The sequence below is a fragment of the Scatophagus argus genome, chromosome 16 (assembly GCF_020382885.2).
Source record: "Scatophagus argus isolate fScaArg1 chromosome 16, fScaArg1.pri, whole genome shotgun sequence".
NCBI lineage: Eukaryota > Metazoa > Chordata > Actinopteri > Scatophagidae > Scatophagus > Scatophagus argus.
Window position 1 is genome coordinate 12375934 of NC_058508.1, and position 25795 is coordinate 12401728.

Genomic DNA, 25795 nt, shown 5'->3' on the forward strand with positions numbered 1-25795 from the left:
CCTACTCAGCTTAAAAAATTAAAAAAAAAAAAACAGCCTCAGTAGATGTGACAATGCATTTAGAAGCCTGTCTGGGTGGGATATTGTGATATTATAAGGCATATAAATCAAGATATGAATGCATTTGGTGATTTGCAGCACAAAACCAGGGAGGAGACCATTTCGTATCCAAATCACGACAGACTCTGCCCCCATTCTGAGTGTAGCAATGACCGCCACAAGTGCAATATTTTCATTTTAACAGACTGTCTCAGCAGATCATGTCACTTTGTTTTGCTTGCATAACACAATGTCATCTGGTGACATTAAAAAGGGGTCTTTTTGGAGGCTCTGCGGCATTACTCAGCTAAGAGTGGGTAGTTAATTGTCAGGGAGCTGCCTGTGTCTTTTTGCTGAGACATAGTGCAGTGTAATAAGATGACACATGCCTTTCTCTCGTAATCTCTGTTTTAACAAACAAAGGCAAAAGAGCAGTTGGAAAGGGCTTGGAGGGAGACATCTAAGGAGATGATAAAGATACAAGAACGATGTGTGTGACGGTATCCTCAAAAAATATATTTGTGGCTGCATTTGTTTGTGCTGCTTGCATAAACAACAATTGAGAGTGACAGGATCAGCCACAGCACTGTGATTAAATCTTTTTGGTTTCCAAAAATGGCTCCAAAGAGGAATGACAGAAAAGATGTACTAAATGCCTGGCTCCGAGTGTTGCCACAAACAAGCTGATAACTTTCCACCACAATGTTCTACATCTGCTACCAAATGAGTCTCTTCCAAGAATAGTGCCAGTATGTTTTTGTATTATTTATTTTTTGGATAGATTGGTGTGTGCTCATGCCCGACAATCTGCCTTTGCATGCAGGTCTTGGATTATTTGACCCATGTACAGACTGAAAGTGTGAGCTCATAGCGAAAGTGTGTGTAGAGGTTTTTCGTAGAGAAACCCGTGAGCAGCCTGAGCTTTATCTCAGCAGTGCTTTATGGGGTGAAAGATGGCAGCATGTTGAACATTCGTCCATAATAGATGAATTATTTATACTAAAGACACTATCAGCACATGACAGAAGACCCACATTCCAGCATCAGACATTAAACCTCCCCATTATTGGTCTGTACTTCTTATCTACCTAAACCATCTGTCGCAGTGACAGCATCCAATATGTTTAGTCACTTACTCAAGGTGAAGGGATCAATGGAGTAAGTGTGTATTTGTGTGTGCAGCCCTCTGCTGTCTATAGACTCCCTCCAGGGGAATTTAGAGTGCTCACCTCTACTATACTCATCTCACCACTCCAGCTGTGCTTAATGAATTCTGCAGTGATTACACCCGCAGCTATTTTGGGAATAGTATAAGTCAGAGATATCTGACTTGACCTATATAAAGTGAGCACAATGTTCACTCAGGAGGATGTCAGGCTCAATGGGTCTGCATCTTATATGTCTTGAGGTATGATGCTTCAGGGTCCAAGCACAAAAAAAACAAAATATAAAATGGGATTTTCATCTAAAAGTCCTCTCTCTTATATGCACCATTTTACAAAAGGTCATAATTGTCTGTGTTGTCCATCTTGGGAAAGGTCATTTTGAAATAGAATCAATACTCACAATATAATGTCATCATGCCTGCTTGTCAATATCGAGCATTTGTTGGATTTTCAATATTAAAGCCAACAATATTTGATAAACCTCTGCAGTGTCAGTTGATCTGCCTGTCTGTCTGTCTGGCTGCCAAATGTCAAACACTTGTGAATTGTGAAGTTTTAATTTCTGACAGACCAAAAATGTTCAGTTTGATATCAGATATGGCAAATAAATGTAGGAAATCTGCATGTAAATGTTGGAATGAGTGAATATATGGCATCTTTGCTTTTTAGTTTTTGATTTTCTTCCTACAGTTGAGGTATCAACTAAATTCTAAGACTGTACTGCAGAAGCTAAGGTCTTACTGGCAAAAGAGAGACAAAGTAAAAGGTAGCCCAGAGATGCTTAATAGAGGGAATTCACAGAGCGTGTGGCTAAGATGGACACATGGGACTTTCCCAGCCACGTTGTGATAGTTCTGCTATTTTTGTGCAAGGACAAAGATGCGGGGAGGCAAGGAGAGCGAGGGAGAGGTAGAGGGTTAGCGAATGCGTGTGCCAGTTTTGTGAAGCCTGTGTTCCTTCTCCTGCTCCTGTGGTGTCGCGTGTGTGCATGTGTGAGTGTGTGTGCGTGTGTGCGTGTAATTGGAGGGTCACTCAGTAAGAGACTGCAGCGCAGCTCTTAGTCATCCTCACACCTCTCTCCCTTTACCTGACTGTCCATCTGTTTACATATTTACCACCAGAAACACATATTCTGCAGTAGAAAATGCTAATTTTTATCTATACATTTTCGCTACGGTAAACAGATATTAGAGCAGATATTTTAAGGAAATTGAGTGCATGTCATTTTATAAAGGCAAAACACATCACTGAAACAAAAATAAATGTTTCTTTTCAAAACTATTAACAAATTAAGTTAAAATACATTTGAATAACCTATGTGATTTCTGATGTGAATTCCAGGAGAGTTAGAGGTTGTAGAGGAGTCAGTTGTCGTTATTCTGCTAAGCTAGGCTAGTTTCCTGTTGGCCAGACTAGTTTATCTTGCGTGATTTTTTTTTCTATTACGACCTAGCTACTCTATGAGTTAAAACAAGCTCAGTCATCAAATTGATTTTCAATCTCAGAAACAAAATCTCAGGAAAGAGTTAAAAGCTTGCCCTTAAGATATAATATGCATCACTTCCACATTAAAATACATAATATGGCTGGAATTTGTTATTTAGTTGAGTTCTGTGCTTACATTATCCCAAATCTTTCCAATAATGTTGAGACCCAGAGAAATATGCAATAATAATCATCATCACCATTATTGTAATTGTTATTATTTTTGTTACAGGTCACAGTGCGTTTAATTTGGTCGCAGATTACTCAGACTTCTGGGAATGAGAGAGAGAGAGAGAGAGAGAGAGAGGAAGAAAGTCTGCAAAAGTGACTAAATGTAACATGAATGAAAACATAACCTTGTCTGTGAGTACCAGCATCAGTAATGCTGGCTGTTTAACACTGAAGACAAAACTCCCATGATCCCACACAACTCTGAACTGATGAGTGCACATGTTTTTTTGTTTGTTTCTCTTACATACATGCATATATATATATATATATATATGCACATTCGCACACGCTCCGGTTGCAGTATCCTCACCTTGTGCTCTCATGTGGGGGAAACAGAGGAGAGGAGGGAGGGCACAGACGGAAGCTGTCAACTTCCAGTCTCTAATTGAAGGTGTCACGGTTGTGTCTCCTCCTCGTCTTTCCCAGCCTGTCTGCTCTGTTCAGGACAAATATAGCAACAGGCACCACAGGGGAGGATCACTGCTTTGCTACCATGTTTTTTTTGGCATCTGAATGGTAGAATGGAAAGAATTTTATGCTTTGATCTGCATTTATTGTCTCTGGGGTACTACTGGTGAAATTACGAGAGTATTTCTTAGATTCTGTACTGCCTGTTATTTGCATTTCCGAGTTAACAGTATTGAGGCTTTCCTTTATTTATCTCCCTTGACTTCCATTTGAACTGCTTCTTACACTACATAGAGAAGGAATAATGAGTGAAGGCCAAAATATTATTTGATTAGACTAAAATACAGTCATAAGTGTATCAATTAGGCTTATGTCATGATAACTAAATGAATTAACCACGATGAAAACTGTTATCCTCACTGCTCTTAAATGCAAGAAGGATGTGTGTGGGTTTGAGGGGGTTGTATCGTTTCTCACCAACTGTTTTGGTTTAATATTTGAAAGCCTGTTCTGTAGCGATAGTTCCTGAGGAAATATGGCCAACAAAACTTGGCTATTACTTGAATTAAAACATACAAATAAATTATTAACATGCCAATGCTCATTTTGACTATCTGGGTGGTTTATCCTCGTTACACGTTTCTTTCCTCCAGTCAGCGATGGCCATATTTTTTGCTCTGTATCTATAGATAGGAAATATGATACATTTGCAAAATGGTGAAGGTACTGCCAGAGAAATCTCCCTGCTAGTTCAGTATTCAAGCCAGAAGGAGGAAATGCTAATGCTGAAGGAAGGGCACTCCGTTGATACATGCCTGTACGTATCGTGAGGACTGTTTTTGGCATGCCTCCCAAAACAGTGAAAGAGAAGATGACACTCAGTTCACTGCTGTAGATCATGTTGACCTTTGTTGCTCTATTGTTGATACTCATCAGACAAGCTAATCAGTCCCCTTCTACCTTAATTTCACCTATATATACATAATCCTTGCAGTCTTTTCTTGCAGTCTTTTTCTTCATGCACAGGCTTATCTAAATACAAGGCAGCTTGTCTCTACAAATGAGAAAGCAATATTTGGGCCAGCTAACCAATAACAACAGCCAAGCAAATGTCTGCTGCTGTCATATTGTACAATGTCAGCATAGAGTACAAAGCGAATGAGTGAACGCTGTGATGCATCAAAGCTGGAATAAAACAATCCTAACTCTCCGAGTATATCCGGGATATCTCAGGGTCTTATCCATGAGTGAGGGTGAAATGTAACATGTGATTCACAGATACATTGGGGCAGCATCAGCGATAATGAAATGTAACGGACAGTGTGAGCTGAGCTCAAAGGCAAAGTTTACCATTCGGTCTATGTCCCAACGCTTGCCATTGGTCATGAGTTTTGGATAGTGAGTGAGAGATTGAAATAGTGGATACAAATTGCCAAAATGAGTTCAATTTGTTGGGTGGTTGGGCTTACCTTTTGAGATAACGAAAAGAGCTTATCAAGAGTGAGCTCGGAGTAGAGCTATTGCTCCTTCACGTCTAAAAGAGCAAGAGCTGGGACATTTCCCACCCAGGAGGCCTGGTTCTGGTTAGACCTAGAACATACTGGAGATAAATGTATATTTCTCAAGTGGTTTGGGAACACTTGATGAGATATATAATCTTCTAAAAGATTAGAAGACTTATCTGGTTTGGGAATTATTGCTGATTAATTTACTTTTGATTAATAACATAAGGTCTTTGGTGATGTATGTGCACATGTGCTTTGTGTGAGTATTAACAGACTCTGCAGTAGCTGGTGCTGGTGCAGAAGGACCAACATATCTCTCTGCAGAGCAGGAATAGTAAGCCATACATCAACTTCACCCCACATGGCAACACACAGCAGGACTGCTTACACCTACTCACATGCTGTGTGCACACATCTCTTTACTGAATGACTGCCGTGTCTTTAACATGTTACAGCCTGCTTCTATCTAGCAGATATCACAAAAGCACATTATCACTGCAACAGCTCTATAATGCAAACTGAATGTCAGATAGACACTGTAGCCTTGACAAGTCAGTTCAGACTATGTCAACAGCTCTTTGATCCCAGCCGGCTGCATGGACAGAGCAGATTGTACTGGAACCGTGTGGCAATGGAAGCTGTTGAGTGAAAAATTAGGCCTCCATCTGTAAGCGCAGCTCTTCACATGGAGGGCTGGTAAGAAACACAGTGGCAGAAAGAGGAGTGAGAGAGGTGGGCGTAATTGTATCTGAAAGTGAGGTTAACCACATATGTATTCAATGGGCCAGCTAAACCACCCCGCTGCAGAGAGCTGTTAAAATGAGGAGAAGATTCAAAACCACTCGTCCTAGAACCACAATTTATTGTCTATTTTTTCACCACTATTGTCCATAATGAAATACAGTATCTCAACAACTATTTGACCGATGGTCCACTGAGGATGCATCCCTCTGACTTTGATGATCTCCTGATTTTGATTATCAGCAGGTCAACATTTTCACTGGTTAAATATTGCCAATATTAGGCAAAATCAGGTACTTGATAACTTTGGCTTTCATTTACTGCTATTGTTTCGAAAAATCTTGGCAACTGGATAGATGGATGTGGCCATTGATCTGGTGCAGACATGCCTTCAGTCTTAGGTGTAATAACTTGAGTGCCCCTTTAAATCCAGGTTATCAGGTTGAGTGTGAAATTTGTCCTTTTCTTTGGTTTATGCCCCAAATCTAATGACCATTAGGCTTCTTAGCTGTATGTTGTTGATAGTGAACATTATACACATTATACTTGCTAAACATCAGCATGTGAGCATTGTAAATGCGAGCATCCTAGCATGCTGATGTTAGCATTTGATTCAAAGAATCACTTCACCCAAGAATCACAGAGCCACAAGCATAGCTGTAGATCTGAGTCAAAAGTCTTGAAAGCTAATTTTGTGAAAATTTGCTCATACACCTTTAGTTTTGACTAAGAAAAAGCAAATTCTGTTGTATCCAGTTTTTTCAGAGATGCTGTCCTGACACACATTGCCCAGAGCTATAGATGCCCATTTAATTTTCCTATTAGCTTCAAAGTTTAGTAAACTAATACTGGAATTGACGAGTGTAGGTGCTGCTTCACAAGCCATTGCTTTGTAATGACAGTCTTTATTGGCAATCTTTAAAAGGTTAAAACAGTGCAATGTTCATGTAGAATGAATTATAGTGACATTTATTTCACCAAAGCATTTACTCAGCCTGGATGACAGGATAAAAGTGAAACGGCTCAGGAGAAGATGGCTATAGGTTTAAATCAGGTTTAAATCCCATGCTTTTCCAGTTTCACCGACACATGGTCCTGTCTGCTCAGTAAAAGGTCATGAGTTATTTAGTATGCCACAGAGTGGGAGTGATGGGTGTGGATTGCTCTGTCTCTGGATGAGCTCCTGAGTTTTTCTTCTTTTCGTCAGTCACTCAATAAAAACCTAAATCTGCAATAATCGATTTATTGGCCACTTGGGGACAGCAGAAACAAGCTCTTAACACAACATTGGCATATCATCACTTTTGAAGTCGATATTATTAGTCGATAGCATTTCATTTGTAGTTGCAAGTTGAGAGACGGACAGCTAAACAATGAGCCGAAACTCACTGTAAAGCATATTGCATTGCGTGTTCAGGTGACAATTCTGTGTGGGTTCATCACTGCAGCAAAACCCTTTTCACATTGTCACATTGTTTTTACATTATCATTTTACACTTTGCTATTATAAAAATATAGCAACTTTAAGTTGTGATTATCAAGTGTGCATAGCCGTGTTACTGTAGGTGAGTGCATACAAATATACAAAGTGTTGAAAAGCCCTTCTAGCAGTCATGCAGGATTTTACTCCCAACAAGACAAAAGTGATTTAAACACTCCAGCCAACCTTCTGACCCTGCTGTCCAGAAAGCACTTTCACTAACAGGGCTGAAAAAGTCAAATCATTGTTGCTGAAACTGAACTGAAAAAAAAAGTCAAAGATAAAATTGTTGACTTAAAAAAACAAAACAACAACAATAAGAAGGCACAGGGCGGCGTAGGAGGTAGCAGGTGCTAATTGAAACCATCTTGCAGAAAGCACAGAATGCCATTTTGCCACAGCTGTTGCCTTTTGTTGTTTCTCTCCCTTGTTCAGCTCCAAATGGTACGAGCCATGCACTCGACAGACTGACTAATCGCTGTACACAGGCTTGGATGCAGGCGTGTGGGTTAACTAGGCCAATTAGCCAAGCACAGAGACTCCTAGTGATGAGACGAATCATGCTCCTTTTCTCAGCCCAGTGCCATTAATCAGCAATATAGGGGTTGAAGCAACACAACAGTTTGCTGACTGCTTTACTCCTTACAATAGCCAGGTTTTCTGGCTCAAGCCTCTTGACCTCAATACAGCATGACAGTGTTTCTCTGGAGCTCTGCTGTTTTCTTGCTACAAAAATACACTTATGGGTGGCTTAAGACAGGGACAGAGAATGGGAGGTTGTTCCAGTGTGTGTGCGTGTGTCTTTTCAGGTCTGTGCATCTTTCAGGAGGCTGTGTCTGCATGTCTGAGTGTCCATCTGTGAGTTTTCTCCAAGCATCTGTGGATCTGGACAAGGGCATGTGTTTATGTGTGTGTATGTACAGTACGTGCATGTATAAATGCATGCGTATCTGTGTGTGTGCATTCGTTCGTGTTACCAAGTCTCATGGTGAGAGATGTCCAGTCTGCTCTTGTCTACTTGGCTGCTGTGCAGTAAATTGGCCCCAGCTGACCTGCAGATGATACCAACTCAAACTCTGTCTATTAAAATCTGCTTTATTTCCTGTATTATTTGCCACCTTTCTAAATTTACACGCTCTTTTACATGTTTTGCTATCCTTACTTTGCTTTCCTGTTCACATTCTCTTTTTCTCCTCAGTATGATATCATTAAACCTCTGTCCTTACAAAACCAATCTCAGACACCTAAATCAGCATGGTCTCACATTTCTCTTCTATCTACCTGCGTGCATATCTGCTGATTTACTGTAAAATGAATTTATTAGTGTTATTATTCATAATTTACTGCCTGGTGCTTTGTGCTCGCAAAAGGCTGCGATGAATCATCTTAATTTAGGTGTTGTGTTTGTTCATCTGACTTCAGGTGGATGTGTAAGTCTCCCATCACGGCCGTAGAAATATGATTCACACTACTACATAAATTCACTATGATTCATGCAGCCAACCGAGGCACCACCGTAAAAAAAAAATGTCAGGTGTAGTTGTTATTAAATTTTGTCCCATTTTGATATTTGCAAAATGTATTTGATTCAGATGTCATGTTTGTACATCTGACACATTCATCAGATCTGACAGGGCAGCCTCTGATCAGCACAGGATCTTTGATATATATTTTTTATCAGCTACAAACTGTAATATTCATGTTGAAGTTCAGAATTACATGAATATCAAGCAAGGCTTTGATCTCGACGAAACATTTTTTTTTTTCCCAGTTCCAGCTGCTGGAACTCATGTATGTTTCTGTGCACATGTGGTAGATACTAAAAACACATAAAAGCACATTATGAAGTGACCCTTTAGTCTAAATTTGGACTTTTGTTCATGTGGTTGTTAAAAATGTTGCTGGTGCTTGTTTGTTACTGTGCTAGGTTCTACTCGGTCAGGTTAGCAACAAACCAAACAGAAAGGTTAAAGACCTTAGTCAGCTTTATAAGCAATGGAATCCAAAGTTCTCCAAAAATGTGTTAAATAAATCCAACTTTTCATCTGCATGAGAAACGACACGTTATATCTTCTTCCATAAGTTACATAGTGCATAGTTGATGTTACATCGAAACACTTAAGAGCAAAGTTTTCAGGAACTTCATGTAAGCTTGCAGTTTATATCACAGATTCACAACAAAGACAGTTTTTCAAAAGAAGGTTTTTGCACGGTAAAGCTGCAGCAGTATGAACAATGCGATCAGGGCTCAAGTTACTGAAGATCGCCAGTATGCAGTTGCCCTGGAATAAACTTGTGATACAGGATTGTAGAAGGGGTAAAAATCGTCTCTTCTCGTTGCTTTGACATGAAGAGAGTTCTAGAACGGTATGAGGCATGACAAAGGTCAGGAACAAACAACAAAGCCAGCATGTCTGAGCAGAAAGCGTACCAACATGTTTAGCTGCCACATTATATCATCTGTATATGAGCAGCTGGCGTTATAGCCCCTCAGCAGTATGCCTGCCTGGAGCTTCAGTTAGCCTGCAGCCAGTAGTGGAGAACAGAGCCCAGCTCAACCCCCAGTTGTTTGTGTCTAATATAATTCATAGTTTTATATAAGATTTGGGAATGTGTTTCGTCACTGAAGAGCATGCATTATAGTTGTTGATTAAAGCACATTTTTATATTAAAAGGTTTTTTTTTTTCCAACTACAAAAGTGAGTTTTGATCAAGGTCACTCTTTTATGTGGAGCAATTCTTTTTGGTCTCTCTTTCTCTCTGCATCTAAGAGAAAATATGAAACACCAGAGATGGAGAAAAGATGAAAAACAAGACCAATGTAGAGAATTTGTGTTATTTATGCTTCAAAATGTCCTGAGACAAATTTAGCCTTGACTTCACTGGTCCCAAACAAATTAGTCGAGGACATGCAGTGCCGCAGGAGTGGAAGATGCTCTGATGTTGATGTGTGGTATCAGCCTTTCCCCAGGCACCAGACTTGGACTTGGCTGTGACCTTTGCCTTTTGCTGGACCAACTGTGTGTGTAGGCTGTGTACATATAGAGTCCCTACAAGAAAAGCCATCGCTTGAGGCATATGACTGTGTTTTGGCATGTATGCATATTTAGGTGGTTTTTTCCACGTGGGTGTGCTTGCATATGTGCGTCCTGACACTTCCCATTAATAGGCAGTCCATTGTAGTGTCTAATTTGGTGTCAGCCTTCTGTGGACCACAGCTAGCCAGACTTATTACATTACTACCACTGTGACACCTGATACACAGGAGACTCTGAGCCAGACCACTGCAGGTTATACATCACTGACTCTTTGTGTGTGTGTGTGTGGATGCATATTCGTGTAGTTGTGGGGACAAAAATCTGTTTACACAGTAATGTTTATTGTTATGGTTAGGTGGTGGTTAAGCCTCGAGGAAATTAATGGAAGTCTATGTAATGTCCCCAAAAGTGCTGGAAACATGAGTGTGTGTGTGTGTGTGTGTGTGTGTGTGTGAGAGAGAGAGAGAGGGAGAGAGAGATTAAAAGTAATAGAGATGCTGAGGAGGGTGAAGAACCAGTGTAAATTGTATGTGTACTTGCTGGTGTGTGTGTGTGTGTGTGTGTTTGATAGAGATAAAGAACAAGAAATGAATAACTACATTTCTGTCTGCATGTTTGTATGTCTGTGTGTTAAAATGAGTGTCTGAGGGCAGTTGTGCTCATATGTCTGTGTGCAAATACATGACAGAAAAGGCCACATAAGCCTGCATTTGCATGTATGTATGTATATGCTTAAACCTGTGTGTTTATGCCTGTCTGTGTCTGTGTACAGAGTCATATTTAATTCATGAGGCGGCATCACTATTTCCCCTGTGTGACTCAGAGATGTCTGGCAGCCAGACATTCCCACCTGTAGTTTGGAATAATTGATCCAGTCCCCCTGTGGCCATTTCTTAATACAAACACTATTAATGCTGCAAAAAGTTGGGCTGTGTGTGTCTATGTGTATCATACCTAATAATACATGTATTTCTGTGTATGCCTTATTGGCATGTTTATATGCCCATTTTTCCAAATACTTCAGCCTATAGCATGCTAGTCGCTCTGTGGGGAACAGTAGTGCTTTGAGCTAAATGCTAACACCAGCATGCTAAAATGCTCATAACAGTATGTGTTATTATGTTAGCATGTATAATGTTTACATAGTTTACCATCTTAGTTTAATTTTGCTTATTAGCAAAGTCTGGCTAAGGTTGATGGCAATGTCATTCGTGTTGCAGGAATTGGATCATAAACAGACAAAATGAAATTTTGACTTGTTAATGGCACTAGATGGAAGGTTAGGGGACAGTCCATCTTTTGAGGAATATGACAGTCTATACAAAATGTCACAGCAATCCATCCCACAGTTGATTAGTTATATCAATGAAAACCAAACGTCATGGAGGTGCTAGAGGGGAACAGAGGATCAGGATTCATTGACTGGAAACTCTACAAATGAATGTCTGGACAGATTCTGGTGACCATGAATGTCAATACACAATTTCCTGGAAATTCACCCTCTGGGTGTTGAAATATTTCTAAGAAAGTACAGGACCAGCTGACTTCTTCATCCCTAGAACTATGATATTTGCATCATTAAAACTACATCCTGATGCTAATTTATTGCTGCTGGCTTGAACCACTTGTAGAATGTGTGAGGAAAGATGCTAAGCTCATACAGTTCGGCTGTGTTGTTAACAGGCCTTGTGTGTGGCTTTTTAGTGTCTGTATCATGGGAAAGTGAAAGAAACAAATTACAACATGCAAAAAAACAAGAAACCAAAACACCAAAACAGCATGCTCGCTGAGGCATCATCTTCTGTCTGCTGTAACAAGCTTCCTAGACATGCCTAATCAAACACAGATCTCAGAGGGCAGGGAGCCAAAACGATAACTACCATCACTTGTCAACCTTCAGCACCATGTAGGAGGAGACTGAGGAGGTGGAGTTTTGACAGCATAAGCACCATGATGGGGTCCAACAAGGCCAAATTCTTCTTGACCTGCGCTGTCCTCCCGCTGTCTCTCTATCGATCGGATGTTATGAGGTTCCCATTTTCACCTTATTAACCACCTAAATGAACGCACAGCATTTTGTGGGTTTCTGGAGTTTGTTTTCTTTTACTTTGTTAAAAACTGAGCAGCTTCCCTACTGTGCTGAGTCTCCCCTAAGGTTTTTTCTACTCTGTTTCTGCATTTCCCTGCTACAATGTAAAAGATTGCATAATTTCTTATGTATGCAGATCTGCACACAGTCAAATACGCACGCACACGCATGCATATTCATACAGCAGGATGTTGTTGTAATGAAGATAATTGCACACACAAACAGAATTCTAGGGACATTTTACTAATTTCCTGCGCCCTTCAGGAGTTTATTATGTGCTCCTATTTTCTGTTCTCATCATCATCATATCTTATCTTTTCCTATCTGGTCATTTCTGCTTTATTCTTTTTCTCATCCACCTTTCTTCTTCCATGTAATTCAGTCCATCAGGGGTCTTTGTGAACAGCTTTATTGTTGCTTTCAAGGTCACACATTCACTGTTAACTCTGCGCTTGTGTCCTTACTGTATGTCTTTGTCCTCTGTGTGCCTATGGCATGCATAATTGAATGTGGTTGCTGAAACTGAGTTTCCAGGCCTTTGTTGCTGAGCTGCTGCTCTGCTCATTTCCTCCCTCTGTAGGTACAAACACTACTTGCTAGTACATATATCGCAAGTACTTCATCTCCCAAGGGTGGTGGGAAAAGGACAGACTTGTGATACTGAGGCAATTTAGTTTGCTACAGTGTTACCACCACAGTTTGTACCTCTGAACCAATCTGCCATTACTAGGACAAGCTTTCCTGCAGAGGGAATTTTAAGCGGAATTTAGAGATTCAGTGAACCAAAGCAGAAACCTTTCGGAGTCTAAAGCAGCTGTGCAGAATAGATACTGTAAGAGTAACTGATAAATTTATAGATAAATGCAGAGTGATTTAGCAAATATCAAACAGACATGCAAAGCGAATTTCAAGGTCAGAAAAAGATTGATGTGTTGGGGTGCTGTTTCCTCTGGTTGTTGATTGTCCATGAAATGAAGGGCCAAAGTTTTACATAAGTAGGTAATAAATTTCAATAAGATCAGATCAGCTGGAAGTGTTAAAGGACATTTATTTAGTTTAACAACAGCGAAGAATGATTCATCAATTAGACCCTATCGACGTGGTGCATCTTCATTAAGTAAAGGCACATAAAGACAGGAGAAAGTCAGTCCACACTGAGAGTAGACTCAAGTGGTTATGGAGTAAAGCCAACACATGGAGGATAAAACCTCTCAGTTGAATCAATCTGAGGGGCAAGATATTGATGGTGAGGTGGAAGGTTGCAAGACAGAGTGATATTTAAAGAACAGGACTGATAGACTCATGGGCAAAATGATCACTGGCCAGACAAACCTCCTCCTTATTGAACCTTTGCCAAACTCTCATAAACTTTTATGTTGTGGTCATTGCATTGATCTATAATGTGATATGATACATTTTCTGGAAATGCATATAAGAAATTTCTTTCACATATATTAAAGAAACAAATGACAATGTTCTGACTAATACATTAAAATAATACATTAAAGGTACACTGATTCAGAAATCCTGTAAATCCAACATTACAAGGAAACAATGGAAGCCTAATATTACCAGACATATCAAAGGAACATACGCCACAGAATTAAGACTGTGACAACACATTTCTATTGTCTTATTGTATATATTGTCCAACCTTTGCATCACATAATGTTATGGAACTAACAAAAACATAAAATCATTTTCAAGAAGCTCCTGAAAACTCATCTCTTCCAACTGCACCTTCTCTCCTAACAACCCTAACCCTCTAACACCCCTTCACTCTCTCATGCTCTCCTGCTTTCTCCTCTTGCTCTTCTACTTAAGCACTTTTAATTATGTTTAAGCTCTTATTGCTTTAGTCTAACTCTATTGCACTGAAAGTTGTGATTCCGTAGGTCGCTTTGGACAAAAGCGTCTGCTAAATGAAGTGTAATGTAAAAGAATGTAAGGTCTTTAGAAGAAGTAAGATATTTATGTCTGCATCTATTGAAACACTGAACAAATATGAAAAACATTACATTAAACTAAATGCATGGAAAGTAATAGGAAAATATAAAGTGGAAGATCATTGTGCACAAAACATAACATATCACTGTGGCCTTTCTGGCTGTCTTAACTGTCACTGAGTCACACCAACTGTGGCCATCGATCTCCACCAGTCTCCAGAGAGAGCTGGCGGCTATGGGTCACATGACCCAGGGCTCTGGGAATCTCTCATCTGTCACTCACTGTGATGGCAGGAGTTCAGGGGTGGCACTTTTGAAGTGAAGGAAAAGATAAAAAAACATGCAAGCAGTCCTCACTTGGAAAACCGCTGTATAGGTCATCTCTGAAAACAGCTCATTACATTTATTATGTAAGTCAGGTGATGTAGTGTGAAGAGTAACAAAGTCTGCATCTGGGGGAGGCTTTGGTGGATGAATGGGTCAAACATATCCAGACTTTCACCCAGTACACAGCTTTAATTGCATATCTACTTATTTGAACTCAAACCATGATCTTCTCCTAAACTTAACCGAGCAGTTTTGGTTCCTAAACCTCCCCAACTTTAGACCATTTCACAACATCTTGTGCGAAGAAGGTCAGATACATCTGTCACCAGTACTCCAAGGGCCATGTATGTTGCAAATCACTAGCAATCACCCTATTCTGAAGACATGTTGAAAACATCCATCCATCCATCCATTATCTATACCGCTTATTCATGCAGGGTTGCGATGGGGCTGGAGACCATCCCAGCTGACAATGGGCAAGAGGTGGAGTACAGCCTGGACTGGTCGACACACAAAGGCAGACAGTCACATACTCACATCGAGGGGAAATGTAGAATAGCTAATTAACTTAATGTGCATATTTTTGGGACTGCGGGAGAAAGCCTGAGTACCCAGGGAAACTCCACACAGAAGGGTTCAGACCCAGACTTGAACCTGGAACCTTCTTCCTGTGAGGCGGCCACCGCACCACCACACCATCCATGTTGAAAACGTGTACAAAGTAAAGAGTGTGGTAATACAGACATACAGTGTGTGGAGAGATGCTTTTTGATTCACAACAGTAGCATATCTGCTCACAGTATGGACATAAACAAGTGCTGCTGTTATTATTCTTATCTTCTGCTGTAAGTCTAGTTGAAATCGTGTATGTCCCAGCATGAGAAGAGAAGGCAAGTAGCAGTGATCAGGATGGTAAACATCAAACGGATATAGTTTCCTTTTGAACCCCATCAAAATTTGATGAGAACTTGACACAGGCAGGAGTACTGCTCTCTGCTCTATGTAGGATAGCACACTTCTGTTGGCCCATTGTATGGTTCTTCTTTCAGCTTGTTCCACCTCTTTCATTCAGCACTCAAACAGGCCCATGGCAGGAAAAGCTTTTCACTCATCATTCGTCATTCTCTCACAAGCACCTGAAACATGTCTTTGTGTTTGCACGTGTGTATCCGTGCCGACTGTTTATTTATAGTGTCCACTGGGCAGGTGTAGAGGTGGTAGATTCAGTGCCTTCCCTCTCTTCTCCACCACAGTGGGGTTCAGTACAAACTGTTCCAGCCCTGGCCACAATCAAGCCTAAAAATAACCAAGAGAGGAAAATGCACCTCCCTCACCACTTCTCTCCTCTGCTCTCCTCTCCTCTCTTCCGCTGTCATTTTTCTTGCCCGAAATGACAAACAATCTGCAGGATGACCACAGAGCCATAACACAGGGAGAAACAGAGCATTTTACACTATCAGGAAGAGCCTAGTTGGGAGGAAGTGCATTGCACGAAGAGAGGTGCAATTAATAATTTGTGTGTAAGTGTTCACTTCTACAGTATTTTGGCACCAAATTGATGTAGATTCCACAGCACAATCACAGTTTGAGCAGATAGGAATGTTTCAGACTCAAAACACCACCAAGGACCTTAAACCCCTGTGGATTTGTTCCCTCCTATTCATCCGTCCTTTCACGCACTTCCTTATTTTCCTCCTGTAGATCGCAGATCAAAGCCTCAGTTCTCTTTGTGTTTGGATGCACGCCGGGGGCTCTGATCGATTGAATATGTCTGGAGGGCACTGAGTTGGTCCAGCGCTGCAGGTGTCCTGGCCTCTCCCTCATCTCCACCGCAGGCTTTTCATGTGGGCAACAGTACAACATAAATCTATTAACAGTGGCACGGTAGATTATCGAGTTCACCAGATTAGCCGGAACTAAACTCACACTTTAAAGGATCAGTAGTGGAGAGATGGGGATGGAAGGTAGTGTTGAAATGCCACCATACTGAGTAGTGGTGTGAAAACATCCCTCAAAATGCCCTCCTACAGACACAAACAGAACAGTTAAGTATGAATACAAACGTTGGGTATAATGTTCTTTCTGCAGTACCCACAAACGCATGTACACACACACACACACATACATACATTCACAGTCACAAGAAAGCATTTTGGTTGTGTAAGCTGCTTTGTAATGCTAAAGCCCCTTATCTCTGTGCTTATGCAATTAGGCTGGTGAAACAAAGCTCATAGTAATTAATCATAATATCCCTGATGATACAGTATGTCACTGTGTCACCTCTGCTCCTGCTGCTTCACACAGCTCTCCCTTAGAGGACTAAAACCATCTGGTGACAACTACACTTCTTATAGCCGAGTCTCCCGGTCTCTGTGCCTGAGTCATGTGAAAAAGATTGACTATAGTGGCAGTAAAATTACAGAGAAAAACACTCTTAATTAAATGCTCCTCCAGCTCTGTTTGTACAGGTTTCTTCCTCTTTTTTATGCCTTCCCCTCAATGACAGTCAGTGGCTGGAGGCATTATGTCCGTCTGTCTGTCTCATTCGCATGAATGTGTTATCTCAGGGACGCCTTGAGGGAATTTCCTTAACTTTGGCACAAACAATTGGACTCAAAGATGAATTGATTTGATTTTGGTGGTCAAAGGTCTCTATGACCTCACAAATCAGTTTTTTTTGCCACAATTCAGAAATTTATAAGCATAATCATGACAAAATTTCACACAAATGTCTAATAGAATAAAATGATGACATCATATATCCAAACAGTCTTTATTGTGACATTATAATGTTCTCCCAAAACACTTTTCTTTTCAGTATTAAAAACCATAACTCAGATATTGAAGGGGAGATTGTGACCACATGTCACATTTGGTCACAAACTGAATTGGTGACACTAATCTTGGGTTCCCACCATGAGAGTGTGCTCATTGTGTAGATCTCCTGTGCTGCCGGGTTACAGATGTGTGTGAAGAATCCATATTTGAAGCTTTGTAGCTCACCACAAGCTCACTGGTTTTGCTGATACTGACGTTCTGGCTCTCCCTCTGTCACTACATATATTATGAGTCTGGACAGACGTGGATGTGAGCTGCAACTTGACTGATGTGCGGATGCATACAATTGCGAGGCAGTGTTTCTAGTTTCTCTTAGCAAAAAGAGTGTGAAGAAACATGTTTTTATCGATTCAGGTGTAAATGTAAGGTGTGTGGGTCTTCACAGCTTTCCTCCTGATTGGTTGCTTACATCCTGTATGCTTGCAGAGTGCCTCTGTGTTTCAGCCACTGCGGCATATTGGCTTAGCTGCTAGATTAATGTGCGTGTGTGTGTATGTGTGTGTGTGTGTGTGTGTGTGGTGTGTGTGGTGTGTGTGACGCCAGGGATTATAGTCACAGAGAAACACTGTCTGTGTCTTGTGTAAGTCTGAGTAAGCCTGCCTGACACACACACACACACACACACACACACATAAGTACACACGTCCATAAACAGATTTATCCCTTCCACTATACACAACTTAACAACCATTCTTCACCTCTGAACTGAGATCAGTGTCAAGTCAGTCTTCTCAGCTCCACGTTGCAGCACCAGCGGACACTCAATCTGGTCTGAGATCAGCACTAAACAGAGGCAGCGATGGACGAGTGGGTGTGTGGCTGAAGGTGTGAGGACGGAGGGAGAGAAAGACGTCATTATGTCCGTGATTCACGTATTGTAAGCAGGCGGTGGGGAGGAAAAGAAAGACCTGATGGTTGCACTCAGAGTTGATCCTACTGAGTAAAACTGTGTGTTACAGAAGATGAAAATAGATGCAGCAGATTTCATGTGTTTTGTACTCCTCTTTTGCATGTAAGCAAATGTTTTCTTAATTTCAGTGACAGCAGAGTGGGCAGGATGTGGGCTGGAAGTACTGAAAGTTTGACTGCTGGGCAAAGTCAAAAGCGGCTATGAATTGGGAATGAACGCTCTGAGCTTAATGTCAAAACAACTGCTAATATACTCAAATCAGATTTTTAAACATGATTCCAGGAAAAAAATAGTGATTTTAGGACTGATTTTGTTGCCAGTCTAGTTGATTAATAGATTCAAATATGAGAAGTCCTAACTCTTGATGGGCTCATGTTACCAAGTAGCTAAATGTTAATTTCAGCATGCTAAGGTGATGTTTACAAGGTATAATGTTTACCATGCTGTTACCATCTTAGTTTAGTGTGTTGTCATATTTAATTTAGCATTAAACTGTATAAGTATAGCTGAGTCTAACATGGAAGTCACTAACCAAAGTATTGGACCAAATGAAGTTTTGAAAATTCATCAAAATGATTACAATTCACCCTAAATGTATACCAAATTTCATTTCAGTCCGTCCAATGATTTGTGAGATATTTCACAAGAAGCCCAAACATGAGGTATGCATTTAATAGTCAAGGCGATAGGTCGCCGTGCGTCTCCAGTGACTGGGTTATAGAACTTTCCATTGCGTGCATTTACACCTGTGCATAGCCTGCTCCTGTGCGTTATGAAAATGACAAATGGCTTAGATGACAACTTCAGAGCAGGGATAAATCATTCTGGACTACTGTTCTGCTGAGCTTTTTTATCCCCCCTCCTCTCTTGTTTCTACTTAATTACTGAAAGAGATGAATTCATACTGTTCGCTGCCACTGGCTCAGCAATGCACCGGTGGCGAGGGAATATTAATCTCTGACATACATACGTAGAGACTGTATTGGTGAATAGGGTTGGATTAGGATTATAAAGATAGAAACAGTCATTATGATGAAAATACTGATGATGACACCAATGTTCATATTACTATACCATCTTTCTGAAATGTAGCTGATTAACCGAGGAGCATGAGTTTCCTATTGCATGGACAGGCGAAACCCCTGCTGTTTCTTGGACTTTCTCAGGAAATTCGTTTTTTGTTGTTTAACAATGGTCGTCAGATTGTCTGGCAAGTGTGACTTAGCTGGCAGAGTTAGAGACAAAAACCCCACGGAGACTGTGGTGGGAGAGTACAAAAGTGCACATGAACAAACAGGCAGCTTGAGAATCAGCGAAACAGACAGATTTTGCAAGAATGAGAAGAAAAGGATGAGGAATTTCAAATGGTGGCAGGGAAGAAATACAGTTGGGCGTGCAGAGTGAGAGTCAGAGAGGGAGTCAGCTTGTGATCTAGCTGTCGCAGATGTCCACGCTTTTGCTTTTCCCTCCAGATCTGCAGCAGCGTCCAAATGTAAATGCCAGTGTCGCTGACGTGAGAGCGGCGTCAGGTGTCATGTCGGCCATGTCAGCGCTGAGTGACACTTTTGGTAGGGGCAGATCCCAGTTCAGCGGGAGACGATGATGCAATCAGCCCAACAGACTGTAAAAAGCCGAGGGCTGCAGAACACACACGGGATCACGTAGTGACATTTTCTGTGTGGGTGTGAGTGTGGGAGCGCACATGCATGCGAGTCTGTTTGTCTGTCTGAGTTTGTTTGTGTGTCCATACAAGAGAGGCTTGTCAGAATCATTTAGAGGCTGATTGATGATAATTTACATGCACATTCCCTCGTTTACTGCCTTTACGCCCCTCCCAGCCCCTCATCTCTGAGCCATTTGTCAGATAACTTGCACAAAACACCAGGCAGAAGAAGGAGCTCATACTGTGTGTGAATGTGTGTTTATACTTTTCCCCTAAGAGGCAGATTTGGTGGTTGAATGCACTTTGTGTGCATGTAAGAACAAGGTCACAATGTGGTGTCATAAACTGTTACTGTAAAACTGTCTCCTGTTTCTCTCCTTCTTCTGTCAGTGTGCTGTTTTGTGGTTCACAAGCGGTGCCATGAATTCGTCACCTTCTCCTGTCCCGGAGCCGACAAGGGTCCTGACACAGATGTAAGTTTCTAATACTTTATGCATCACTTCTCAATACCTGAGTGCATCTGTCTTGTACACAAAGGTGCAGAATAACAGTAATTTTATGGCATTTGACTGACATATTACAAAACAGTACAGGATGCAATCTGTAAACTTAGTGAAAAAGCATCCTTTATTTAAGGGGTAAAATATGTTTCCAAGGCGTATGACTCGAGCATTTATATAATCTATTCTAAAATAGTTTCACTTTCAGATATATTTTGACAACTGATAAGAAACAAAGAAGTGCAGTCTGAGCTTTTTTTCTCCCTAACACACATTAAATGTGAACACCATTCATATTTCAAACAGACAGAAAAGCCAGAAAGCTGAGCTAAAAGCAGAATGGCAGAGTTTAAATGTCTAGTCAAAGATGAATTCAGAGTCAAAAGACATCTTGGTTTTCTAACATGTGCAAATGAATTTCAAGAGGAAACCAAAACTTCTGTGCCCTCACTGTGTGTGTCGATGCGCTATGCAGCAAGCTATAAAAACATTTCCAATAAACGCTGAAGACAGCAGACAGCCTTGAAGCCTTGAGGCTTCACTCTACTGGAAGCAGGACTAAAACTGTGAATATTGTATTGGACAATGAATGCAACTGTAGTGATTACAATTTAAAAAAACTACAAAATCCTGTAAATGAGTTAGACGCTTAGACGAGTTAGTCAGCATACACAAAGAGTTTACAGCTGGAGTATTTACACTGAATGCTAACTCTCTATCAGAATGCTGATGCTGTTTGTTGTAATTAGTGCTTTGTGCTGGTTTGACATATTCGTACTAATCTAACATTTCATATTTGAGTTCCAGTTGTTTTAGGTCTCAGGAATGTTGCCTTAAAGTACATTTATATATATATATTATCCTTTTGATGTTATATCCAGTGTGGATTGTGGATGACGATATATAATAATCATGCTGATGACAAATCAGGTGTATGGAAGCAAGCACATAACAGTCATGAAGTTTTCAAGCTTAGCTTTGCAGCTGAATACTTAATTGTGGGATTTAAATACTGCTACACATGTTGAAAAAACGGTTTACAAAATTCATGTTCATTCAAAGTTCTTTTCAATCATTTCATTGAACCCTCAATTTCCAATTATGTTATTCAAAATCTTTATTTTGAATATTTTTTATATGGTTCACAAATTCAGATGAGATAAAAAAAAAAATCTTAAATTTAATAATGTCAATTTGGATCTAAACATTTCTGTCCAGTGTATAATATAACCTGTAGACAAAAAGTTTTTGACTACTGAAAATTTCAGAGAACATTCAGTTTAGAGACAGTTCAGAAATATTTCAGTGCTACATTCACTTGCTTAGAAGATTCAGATCTTTATCGCCATTACGGACACGCATGCTGGTTGTGTCACCTGTGTGCTTTTTTTTTTTCAATGAAGCAGAACTAACAAACCATATAATTTTTATTAAATTTGATTGTCCCATCGTTCTTGTGCCTCACTCTCTTGCTTCTCCTCAATCGACAATCTTCACAGACTTAATGCAAGAAAATCCATTCAGACTGACCATTTAACAACACTCAGAAGACCAGCGTATCAATAATATATTATGACAGGGAGCAATGCAATATATCATCATATTGATTTTTTTTTTTTTTTTGTGCCGCCTGTAAAAAGTCAACCCTCCATCTAATATGAAGGACTTTTCTGTTGCTGTATTAGCAACCGTTTGCTTCCGCACATCAGGCATGTTAACGCTGTCCCTCATCAGCCTCCTCTCTTCCCCCCCCAAGTCCATTTGATGCTGTCGAAGGTGTTTTATCAGTGTTGGATCTCTGTGGTTTCTCCAGATCTCTGTTTGCCATGCATGTATGATCCCACTGTAGCAGCTGAACCTCAGCCTCCGTTTCCCTCCAGCCAGGAACGGCTATCTGTTCCTGCGCAGAAAAGAGATGGAGGTCAAGCACAGCTGCAGCATGCACTCACGTCTGTGTACATACATAAAACAAGGTTTATTAATATACACTATATAGACAAAAGTATTTGGACATATCACACATCTATATTATTGAATTCAGGTGTGGTATGGAGTCAGTGGTACATACTTTTATTCATCCCTACTGTATGACTGCACGCACAAAGACACTTAATTAAGTAATTTAAAATGCAGTTCTCTAACATTTGCAAGAGCAAGAACATCACATTCTTTGTTTTTAATAACTCCACTGTCACTTTCAGACATTTGATTAACTCTAAAGACAATACTTTTACTTGTCCTGCGCCTCTTCAGTATGATTTTTTTTTTTTTCAGATTAAATAACATCAGCAGTCATTTTAAAGTGTTTTAAAAAGACAGAAAATCAGTGCCGTTTCGTGAACCTGTTACTTCCCACACAATTGTGAGAGGACACTTTTGTTTTACACCTTGTTTTATCAACTTTTATCAGAGCAGTTGACCTCATCTTGCTCTCTTTTTTTAAGATTCATTACTCTCTGGCCTTCCAAGACCCTTTGTTCATTTTGTGTATCGGCCGTGAGCTCCCTTCTTGTTATTCGGCCATGCGTCTCTGCACCTCTGACTGTCTATCTTGCTCCCTGATTCTGTCTTTCTCTGCCTCTCTTTTATCCCTCGCTCTCTCTTTGTCTCTCTCTCTCACACACACACACCTACATTTCTGATTTCAAGTATCCACCATGAATGTCGGACTGCTTTTTTTTTGTTTGTTTGCGTTTTATTTTTTGTGCCCATTATCTAGTGAATAGAGAGCCCTTTGGCGATTCCAGATGATGATACAGGACCAGTTCATGCACGAACAGCTCTTTTATTTTATTATTTTTTTTAAAGGGCAAAGCAATTACTTTCCTTTAATTTTGTACTTTTTTGACACGTTTTTCAATTCTCGTTTTAATTCAGTTTAACCATAACACAAACAGTCAACTTGCCTATGATGCCACCAGACCAACTATAATCATCCATCTGTCCCCAGTGAATCATATAGTGGCTCTGCTCAGAGCATTTGTGTTCTGTAGAATTAGATTAGAGAGATGTCATAATTGTACCTCATCTGTGATTAAAAATGGGAATTTTGAAGCTAAAAGGCAAGCAGTTTCAAAGGAAGAGGCTGAAATTATTAGATATTTTTCAATAAATGGCATAAAAAGACCAAGAGAAACTTTTCATCTTTCTGTACTCTCTAACAACTCAGTTATGGTCTGCCTTGATTAGTTAATAACAGGTGATAAAAAGAAGGATTTTTTGGAAAGCATTAGCTCAAAGACCATGCGTGGAGTGTGTTTACATAATCTGATATGTTGAGGGAAGATCAACTGGACATTTAGTCAACATTTGTATTGTTTGAGTTCTGAAATTGTTCCCTAAGTGAAGAAGACAAGTTGCTTGAGCTTCCTCACTTTACTTACCTTACTTTATTAGAACGCAGTCATTTACTGAAGCAAGAGGCTGCTCTGATTTGTTGCTATAATTTATTTTTCTATTTTTCCAAGTCAAAACAAACTTGGAATCTTTGTTTCATTCCATTCGGTTGTCAGTAATCTCTACTTTGAAATGCATTTTGATAAAAGAGCTGCAGCGCCCCTGTTCGTCATCGTAATGAATGAACACGTCACCCAGTGTAAAAACTTGCCTCATTGATGTGTTTTTAGTAGTTTTTGAACAACAAACCAGGTTGCCATTCATCAATTGATTGTTGGTTTTGATCTTAGAGTATATGTACCAGACTGCAGTGATTAATGAATTAATGGATTAATGAATATCAGAATGAATGACAGTAACACCTATCACCATCACTCCATCTACACTCTGAGTCGGCGTGCTGTCATGACTCCGAATCTGGCTTGACGCTCAGAAGACACGCACACACACACACACACCCTCGGCCCCTTTGCACTGTGGGTTGTGAGTGACCCTTGTGTCCGGCCCTGGCGCGTGAATGGCGTCATCTGTCCGGCAGATGCTTTGATCCGCTCTCAGAACAACATGGAGAGAGAGAGAGGGGGGGAGAGATGTTCGCATTAGCATTTGAGTGAAAAGTGCTCTCCCTCTGTCTCTTCTCTCTCTGCTTTTCATTCAGCACATTGTGAGGCGTAGGTGGTAAATAGTGCTGTATTATCAGTCAAGGATCACTCGGGAAACAGTGAATGAAGGTGACTCATCCATAGAGAAACAATATGGGTTTCACAAACAGGTTACATGTACGCAATACTCCGAGATCTTTGACCATAAAGACTTTTTCAAATCTTTTCCTTTTTGTAATATTACTTCATTTCACTGACGGATTTAATCAGTGTGACTGGACAGATTATGCTTTACATGAGTATACTGCTGTTACTCTGCTTGGCAAATCCCCTCTCCAACCATCTGTCTTTTTGCCCTGTTCATTAACAGCACGGCTGCAGAGCGTTTGCATGTGTTTCATGTATTTTAGATGGCTTTTTTTTTTTTCCTCATCCCATCCCATGTGTTGGATTTATCACATGTCTTTGCCTTGTTGAATATTTTTCACATATTTGTGGGATTTGGAAATTGGTGTTTTGCGAACATTTATTATCTACAGAGTTTTTTTGTTTTGTTTTGTTTTGTTTTTTAATATCTGTCTCAAGCCTTAGTTCTGCAAACAAACATTTCTGACCCAAGGTTGGCTCGACCATATGCACAATATCAAAGTCGTTTCAATGTTACATGACCTATTCAACCCCTTTCAGGTATAACCATGTTGTCAACTGATTGACATTTGGTTTTCCCTACATTAATATTAAGGCAATTTTAAAAAACTCACTATTAGAACTGTAAGATGAAAATAATTTAGAGATGTTTCTGGTGAAGAACTGTTTCCCCTCACCTTTGGCATCGTGGTTAACCCCATAATATCCCCTGATGCACTGCTAAGTTTTTGTTTTTTGTTTTTGGCACTAAGACAAAATCTGACATGCTGTGACCTAACTCCCCCCACCCACTCCTACTTCTGCTGCCCCCAATAATGATACGACCGGATGATGACCGGATGATACAAAAATAGAAATAATTGCTGACCAGTTTTTCAGTTTGACAAGCATCCTAAAATTGCCAGGAATGTATTGCTGCCTAAAATGTTCATTATGCACATGACAGGTGCTGTTGTTTGCTGTGTATTTTTGTAATAACAAATAGTAATAGTAACAGTAATTAAAAATTATGCTCTTTTATGTTATCCTTTTGCAGTTGCACACACTTGAAAAAAGAAATCATCACCTGCTGAAAGTCTTGTTTTCACTGACCCCAAGGGGTTTAATTTGCCACGTTGGTAGTGATGTAATCCAGGTTGTGTGTCAGTACATTGTGACTTCACTCCCAGGTGAGGCTGCTCATGCCACACTCATCCGCAGTGGTGGAAGAAGTATTTCAAAAGTATCAAAGCTGCAATACGAATTTTAAGTAAATGTGCTTGCAACAAAATGTACAAAAGTACG

The 25795-nt window shown here is 40.2% G+C and overlaps 1 protein-coding gene across 2 annotated transcripts in view; it reads left to right on the forward strand.

The window, feature by feature from the left end:
- Positions 1 to 25795, forward strand: part of prkcab (protein kinase C, alpha, b) — a 94007-nt gene that overhangs the window by 10264 nt on the left and 57948 nt on the right. For both annotated transcript variants that reach the window (XM_046414600.1, XM_046414601.1), the window contains exon 3: positions 20257 to 20339. In XM_046414600.1, coding sequence (XP_046270556.1) covers positions 20257 to 20339 — 83 coding nt within the window. The remainder of the gene's footprint in view (positions 1 to 20256; positions 20340 to 25795) is intronic.